At 40.8% G+C, this 8534-nt stretch overlaps 1 protein-coding gene across 2 annotated transcripts; it reads left to right on the top strand.

The window, feature by feature from the left end:
• The first annotated feature begins 621 nt into the window (after nucleotides 1–621).
• zbtb42 (zinc finger and BTB domain containing 42) lies at nucleotides 622–8219 on the top strand. Of its 2 annotated transcripts, none has more exons than XM_015350913.2 (2): nucleotides 622–795; nucleotides 2219–8219. In XM_015350913.2, exons 1-2 carry the CDS (start codon nucleotides 792–794, stop codon nucleotides 3787–3789), a joined length of 1575 nt encoding a protein of 524 aa, XP_015206399.2. In that variant the 5' UTR covers nucleotides 622–791; the 3' UTR covers nucleotides 3790–8219. The 2 variants fall into 2 exon arrangements, with proteins under 2 accessions (XP_015206399.2, XP_015206398.2); XM_015350912.2 differs by lacking the exon at nucleotides 622–795 and adding an exon at nucleotides 920–1643.
• The last annotated feature ends 315 nt before the right edge of the window (nucleotides 8220–8534 follow it).

Raw genomic sequence — 8534 nt, 5'->3', positions numbered from 1 at the left:
CATTTCAATGTAGAAATTATTTTTTTTATTATATTTTTACTATATTTCCCCCTCATTGTTGATTATACCCATGGCTCTTATTTAAAATTATTTTAATTGGTCTTTTCAGCTTTTATTAAAAAAAAAAACCCACTGTAATTGTCTTCCTTTATTCCCAATATATTTCAGAATGAAGGAAGGCATTTTCCATATTTTATAACATTTTAGAGGTGCCTGAATCTATTTACAAATAATATTAACAGCAAGTTATTCATATTTTTGAAGTGCTATTATACTACTGTAAGCTACTGTAAGTTTACATAGTGTTGGGTTTGTGTAAAGGTATCGAATTGTAATAGGTATAATAGTGAGTCAAGAGAACAGGAGTTTAATACTGTTAGTTTCCAACTTCTCGATAACAAATTAATATGTAGGGAAAATAAAGTTGCGTTGAATGGTGGATTAAACGAAATAGACGCAACTTTTCGGATGTAGTTTGATGCTATAATTTTCTAAATTAATACGTGCACGATTTTCCCTTCCAGGCTTAGCTGCTACTTGCTGCCACTGTGTGATGTTATGCAGTAGTACAGTACCTATTGTAGTAGGCACTATCGCGAGACTGGCCCATTAACAACCTGCTTGACAAACACACTACAGGGCGCTGCTAGGCTGCCAGGGACAGACAGAGACTCACAAGAAACGACAGGAGACGCAACATCTGGGAGCACATCATGAAAGGACAACGGTAGTTTTAGCCAACTCTGCAGCTTGGAACACTTCAAACCAGGCTCCTCGGCTGCTTCAGCCTCATGTGTGAGTAGATCGCAGTAACCGAAACTTACTAGATTACCTTACCGCACAGTCTAGCGCTAGCGCAGCAGCAGCAGCAGCGGAGTTCATTTGTGGTTGTACACCTCCTTGTGAGTTGGAGTTTATGCGTGTTGCTAATTGCTACTGCCCCCTAACTTGGCCCTAGCGACGACGAGTTTTACTTTCTCTGACAAGTGTTCCGCCGCAAACATTCAGAATTAATACGGATTTGTGTGCCGATTATGAGGAACTTTGTGAATATAAACAATAATCGTCCGCCTTCCGTTTTGGAGCAAGTATTTGTCGTGGTGCGTTATCGTAGGTAGCCAACCTGTGAATGAGGACACAAGCGTGTTTATTTAAGGGTAATCGACTTGATTGCAGTGGAGTTTGTGTTTCGAATGGAGGCTGTGTAAAATAAGTTTGTCATCTCATATGCCTATAAATGGGCTGCTGGAACTTTAAAGGAAACAAGCTGTGGGTTAGCTGGTAGCTCGATTTGGAGTAACATATGGCATTAAAAGGAGCACAGCTGGAGGTAGCATTTCCATTGCGGTGATGTCAGAGCAGCTGACTCCACAGCTTGCAGTGTAATTAGCAAACAGAGCACTCACTTCACTTTACTCCCCTTGCTTTTTTCTTAACCTTGCTCGCTGGACTAGTGGCGATATACGCGAGGCTTGCTTTTGTGTGTGTGTGTAAATGTATGCTATCAAATTAAACCTGAAGACCAGCTTACCAATCGCCGTGTGTATGGGTTCGGTGACTTTCCTCTGAAATTACATGGAAAGTGCAAAAAAAAAGTATTGATCACTGATCGAAATCTGTTATGTTGCTAGCTGGAGAGAAAGGTAAGTCTGCGAAGTGGCGGTGACAGCCATCTACGACGGGGGCATTAGAGGGCACGCAGAAGAAGCTAGAACAAACCGGTGATATTTTAGAGTAAGGAATAGTTTGTGTAGTTTTTAGAAAGTTATCCCGAAGGCACATAGGCGCATTTAGTATAGGCGGTGTTTGCCAAGTTCATTCGGCACAATTCTTGCACATGCAGACAAGTGCACGTTAAATATACAACAGGGCCACCGCTGTTACGACAAACTTTTATTTGCTTTTAAAAAGTGTTTTTTTTTTGTTTTACTGTTGTAGTTTATTACAGCTGCCCATCCTGTTCCTGAATTTGGTTTGCTTTCAGACATGCGGTGTTATGATGTAATTTAGTGTTTCAATGGAGTTCTATTTTTTAATCTTGTTCTCGGTTGCTACTTAAAATCTATAAAGGTTCGAGGTAAATGGAATTTTTTTTTAGTTTTGTTTGTTATTTTCTGTGCTCGCTTCCAAGACAATACTGGTTGCTAACTTGCGCTGCAGTCCTTGGAGTGTCTGCCTTTTGTTTCTTTAATATCCAGTTTTTCCTGTTTTTGATCAGGTTATGAAGGAAGAATGGAGTTCCCAGACCATAGCCGCCAGTTGCTGCAGTGTCTGAGTCAGCAGCGTCACCAAGGCTTCCTCTGTGACTGTACTGTTCTCGTCGGAGAGGCGCGATTCAAAGCCCATAGAGCTGTGCTGGCCTCGTGCAGCATGTACTTCCATCTCTTCTACAGGGACCAGCTAGACAAAAGGGACGTTGTGCATCTGAACAGTGACATTGTGACAGCCCCGGCTTTCAGCCTGCTCCTTGAATTTATGTATGAGGGGAAGCTGGAATTCAGCACCCTGCCTGTGGAGGATGTTCTGGCGGCTGCCAGCTACCTTCACATGTACGACATTGTAAAAGTGTGCAAAGGCAAGCTAAAAGATAAGGAGCTGTGCTCTTTGGATGAAAAGATTAAGGACAGGATAGCGCTCAGCTGCCTGGAAAAAGAGAACTCTTCAGATGGAGAGCATCTAAAGCAGCAGCAACAGCAGCAGCAGCAGCAGCAGCCGCCCACAGCAGATGAATTTGACACAGACAACGGGGAAGTGAGGCTGGCTGTCACGGATTGTGAAAGGTCTGCACAGTGCAGGCAGAAGGCGAACGGTCACCCTGGCGGGTCCCTGGACCTTGTAGGTGTCAATTATGTGTCAGCTGAGGCCGAGTCCTGCGTCCGAACAGCTGGAAAAACAAAAGCTGATGTCAGTAGTTCCACGGCATCTCTGTCCCAGAGGTCCCGGGCTTCAGATGACACGGACTGCGCTCTGGATTTGTCTTTCAAGCCTCTGTCTAGCAGAGATTCCTTACACCCCTCCTATGTCTCGGGACAGCTGGCTTTCGACAGCCAGCAGCAGGGCACCGAGCCACTTGTTAAAGACGAACACGACTTGCTGTCAGAGCAGGAGGACAGTGAGCCGATGAGCCCGGAGAGCCAGCGCTTTGGGAATAGTGCCAGGAGCTCAGTGGTGACAGGGTTCGCTGCCCTCTTCCCAGGCAACAACGGCTCCTCGGCGGCTCTGCTCTCCCGGGAGGATGACTTGATGGAGCAGGAAGGAGGGGGGGGAGCTGGCGGAGGTGGCGGAGGGGAAGAGGGGGGGCCGCTTGGGGGGAGCGAGGAGGAAGAGGAGGACGACTTGGCCTCCTCGGACATCTCCACCTCCAGCGGGGTGCTCCTGCCGCCCGGCCAGCAGATCTGCGTTTGCCCGCTCTGCAGCAAGGTGTTCCCTAGCCCCCACGTCCTGCAGCTCCACCTCAGCTCGCACTTCCGCGAGAAGGACGGCCCGCGCTCCAAGCTGTCGCCCGACGGCTCGGTGCCCACCTGCTCGCAGTGCGGCAAGACCTTCTCCTGCATGTACACGCTGAAGCGCCACGAACGGACGCACTCCGGGGAGAAGCCCTACACGTGCGCCCAGTGCGGCAAGAGCTTCCAGTACTCGCACAACCTGAGCCGTCACGCCGTGGTCCACACCCGCGAGAAGCCGCACGCCTGCAAGTGGTGCGAGCGGCGCTTCACCCAGTCCGGAGACCTTTACCGCCACATCCGCAAGTTCCACTGCGGCCTGGTCAAGACACTGGCCATCGGATAATCCATCTCCGCGCGCCACAGGGAGGACGGAGTGGTTTTACACACCTGTAACGGAATGCCACTATGTAAAGCCTGTACATATGAAAACCTGTCAGGGGTGTCACTAATTGAGAATCACGATAGACAAGGAGGCCCTGCAGACGTCTTGTTTTACAAAGCAGCGTAGCAGCATTCAATCAACTAAATTAACAGGGAGCACCTCAACTATAGCAGTCGGAACGTTTATTGGACTTGAATTTATCTTTTGAGAAACTTCCAGTAAGCATTTATCTGTTGGGAACTGGTCAACACCAGCAGGCAAAGTTTCTCCATCCATGACAGGTTGTGGAGAAATGCTCTGCCCTGTCTTTCTTTCTTTTTTTGTCCCCTGCAGGCGCAGGGCTCCACAGTTTAAAATGCCAAGAGCACAAGATTTAGTGATGAGGAAGAGCAAACCACAGATTCGCTAGTCGGTGTACAGCAACACCTCCATCACTAGGGCTTGTGTAAATTGAACAAAAAAAGTCTAGGAAATCACAACCGGTCCAATTGTGGTAATCTATTGCTGATCTTTGTTTTCCATATTATTTATTATTTTTTAATTTAAGAAATATACCGATATGAGGGTTGTTTAAATGGAATCAGTAGCACTGGGCTTATGATGAATTACCATAATTGGTAGTTCCAGGATACAAGTGCAAGAAGAAAATAATTCGAAGAGTTACAGTGTAAAGAAGGTGAAAGCACACCTAACAGGATAGTATTTCACTATTTTTTTTTTCCACGCAGTGTGTTGATGTTTATTTATAGGATGTGTTCTGTGACCCCTTTCACTGAATCTGCAGCTGGTAGCTTAAACAAAAAGCCAGTGAGATTTCTTCTTTAAAAATTCATTTTGTGCAAGATCTAGAAAGGCCTGGATATACTTCTGGAGCCTTTAAAAGGAGTTTATTTAAAGTCCTCGCATTCCTGTCCTTACTGTGAATTAATGATCCTGGAAGCATGCACTAGAAAGAATAGTTAAGACAATGCTGAGAAATTGAATGCTGCTGTGCTTTATGGCTTGACTCGGTTGAAATGGAGAACAAAACAATATATTTGGCTATGGTGACATTGCCTGCTGTACTGACGCATATGCTGAGTATGAAAACTGACCCAGATGCGTCTTTATCTGCTTTTATGGTACGTGTTTATCAGTCAAAAAGAACTTGTATAGGATCTTGTATATTTGTACACGCATATAAGTCTTCTTGGAAAGCTGCAGTATATTATATAATTTGTTCTTATTCTCTGACCTGTCTAAAGCATTTGTTTTGCCACCTGTTGCCAGTGGTTAAAGTATCTCGGTATCTCTCCAGGTTTTGAGTAAGTTACAGTCTATATGATATACTACAGCTAGAAAACTACTGAACTCAGTTAATTCTGCACATAGTCTGAGCAACTCTAGTGGACTTAACTTAATTTCACAAATTGGCAAGTTATCTTTTGAGCCTTTTTGGTCAGTACTGTGGATGCGTTAGAACTGTTTTTGGATTCACTTTAATTTTCCTTGTGTGAGATGCTACAAGAGCTGGATATAGCACTAAAATTAAACTAAGTTATTTTCTTTTTATCTTTCCTGATAAAACTTGATATAGTATTTATTAGATTTTTGTTTTGGTTCAGGGTTTACTAGAGTATGATGCTTAGTATTACTTTTTATTTACAATATCAAAGCACACTGATATATCTTTTTTTTATTTTAATAGATACAACACACTTAGCTTGAGTTGTTATGCATGACTAATTGAGAATCTTGGCTTGTTCAATGAACATACATTTTGAAGGACTGTTTAGCTCCCGACACAGGTACTAACTTCAGTGGTGTCGGCTAAAATCTGATTTTTTATTTGCAATATATCAATACTGTAATGTGAATCACCTCTTTAGTGGTGTCGTATTCAGTGATAAAGATCAAACATCTTAAATGAAACTTTTAAGATCTGCTACCCAAGAAACAAAAAAAGCACTTGTTTTGAGTATGCATATATTACATTCTCAAAGTGTTGCTTCATTACCCAAGACCTGTATAGGCTGCTATTAAAAAAAATATTCTTAAATATTTTTTAAGTTACAATAGCCTGCAGTCTTTCCTTTTTTATTTACCTCCCAACGTGCAGGTTTTAGATGAACAAAATTTCTAGAGGCACAGTCTTCAGAGACTTTCAAACACGCTGTGGTAGCTTCTTCCTAAGCTTCTCTCTTCTTCCTAAAGGGTTTAAGGCTCTTAAGGCTCATTTATAATGCTGCAGGCTCTTGTACTTAACTGCTGGAAACAATACAGGGAAAATAAGCAATGGATGCTTTATCAGCTCAGACTGGCAAAACAAAAGACAGCAAGAGAAAAACAGCTCATTTGAAAGAGAATAATGGACGCTTTGGGTTAGTAGACCTTAGTTTCTGAATATCTCTATAGAAAACAAACTTTCCTATGTTCCCATCATAGGTATTTTGGAACTTTGTGTGCCCTTATTTTCTTCACTTTTATGATTTAGAATGTACTTTAATGACTGTATTTTTCTCCTCTGCTAAGGAGAAACTCCTTGCACTTCTTATTTTTTGTTAAAAAGAATGAACTTCTTGGAGTGAGGGATTTTTTTGAACGGAGAACTGAACAATTGTAACTGCTGACTTTTTTTTTTCATTTCACCGCATCTACTTTGATCACCGTGATCTACTTTTTTTTCCAGGCATGTTTAAGAGAAGTGCTTTGTTGTACCACTTTGAATAAAGATTGCACACTAAAAGAAGTTACATTGAACTTCGAACACAAGTAACTGGATTACAACTCTTTTAATATTTCGAAATGATCAGGTTTCTGAAAATTATCTAAAAACACTTTCATTCATATATTTAGAGTTGTTATAGTGTATTTGTAAATATTTTAATTTCGGTACACCGTGGTAATTAGAAAGTTAGGGGGAGAAATGTATTTAAATGTACAATAGATTTAAGGGCTGTGTATATTACAGGTGATGTTTTTTTTTTTTAGAAGGAATGGTGCCTTGGAGTTAAGCATTCATCGATCTACCGCTAGTTTTGACCCTATGCTTGACTTGAGAGGAAAATCCACTTTCAGAGTATTTCCATGAAAAGTGCTTATTTGTTTCCTAAACATTTTGATCTCGTGATTTCTCCAAAATGTTTCTGTTTATACTGTGTGCTAATTGAACCCTGAACACACACAGGAGAGAAGTTTCAATTATTTTTTAACGAAGGAAGGAAATATCTTCTTTGATGCAGCTAGTTTGCTCTAGTTTTTTCTTTGCTGATTTTAAAATGTTCACATTTAGGAAAACAAAACTGTGAATATACAAATTCTTTGTGTAGAGCGTATCGGAGATGGATTATGATTGTCTGACTTTTTTAGCTTGTGTTTTTATTTATATTTTCGGAATTGTTCTATGTGCCTTGTAGACACAAAGGGCCAAACTTCATACATGGAGTTTGAATTCCTCATCTCATCTGTTTGCTGCAAAGTTAGAATTCGATCAAAGTGCTGAATTTGGTCCCTACCCTAATGTAAAAAAAGCATGTGGTGTTCTGTTAAACACCATTATAAGATATGACAATTTTAACAGAATAAAATTGCTTAAGCAGAACCAACAAAGTTGGTTTATTTGAGAGGTTTTGAGTCACATTGTGCTTAACTGATTTTAGCCTTATGTATTTGAGAAGTACATGCTTGTAACTGAGAGTAATGTATACCACAACTTTGAGGGCAGTACATTGTGTAACAAACAAGCCTTAAACACAAACGCATAAAATGAATGTGTCTACATGTGGCTCAGTAGGATTTTAAGGGGTTAAAGGTGAAACACTGGAGTACAGATTCATAGAGTAATTGTGGCAGTAACTGCTAGAGCATCCCTTGCACCTTGCAGCTTAGGGATGTTATATTAATTTTTAACTTAGTCTTTTAAGTTAAAAAAATGAAATGTGTATATGTATATTAAAACTGGAATCTTGTCTACTGCAGTTAAGGTCCACACTGTGAAATTGTGTATAATCATGAAAAGTATTTATTGTTTGTTTCTTGTGCAGAAATTTTACTGTATCTCAGAATTTTGATGTGTACAATGAAAGCTACTACTAAATGTCAATGGAAATTTTTTATAGAATTTGTAGAAGTGCCACTAGAGTTGAATATAATTTTTTTATAAGAAAAGTCTATTTTCTAGAAAACAAATGCTTCAGTGTTAGTGCTTTATAGGCTATAGAGGACAATCGGAATGCTACAAAAAGGCATTGCTTAGGTCTGTTGGCGCTTATTTTAATTTGTGTGAATTTGTGTTCGCATTTTTGAGTGTGCGCGTGCGTGGGAGTGTGTATGTGTGCTGTGGAACTGTGACAATCCTGATTTAGGCCTGTTTTGTCCTTAGTTTTGCATAAATTAAAAAAGAATCAACCGGGCTTCCCTGTGTGGAGTTTTATTAAGCTGTTCCATTTGGTGTCAGAATACAACTACATATAATCATACTCATCTGTCTTGAAATATGTTTTACCTGCTAATTATTAGATTTCTGAAGAATAATATGTAGTTGTGTGAAGTGAGAATAAGGCAACGAAGCATTATTTTTTTTATTAAACTTGAGCTAAAAGATTAACTGCATGTTTACCCAACCTGTCTATCTTCCTGACTGAATGTCAGAAAATACCCGGCGTCTTTAGTTGGATGTACACTAATAATTATATCAAGTTGATAGTGTTCATAGAGGTGAAGATGCT

The sequence above is a fragment of the Lepisosteus oculatus genome, chromosome 8 (assembly GCF_040954835.1).
Source record: "Lepisosteus oculatus isolate fLepOcu1 chromosome 8, fLepOcu1.hap2, whole genome shotgun sequence".
In the NCBI taxonomy this organism is placed as follows: domain Eukaryota; kingdom Metazoa; phylum Chordata; class Actinopteri; order Semionotiformes; family Lepisosteidae; genus Lepisosteus; species Lepisosteus oculatus.
This window is presented reverse-complemented; position numbering and strand designations above follow the sequence as displayed.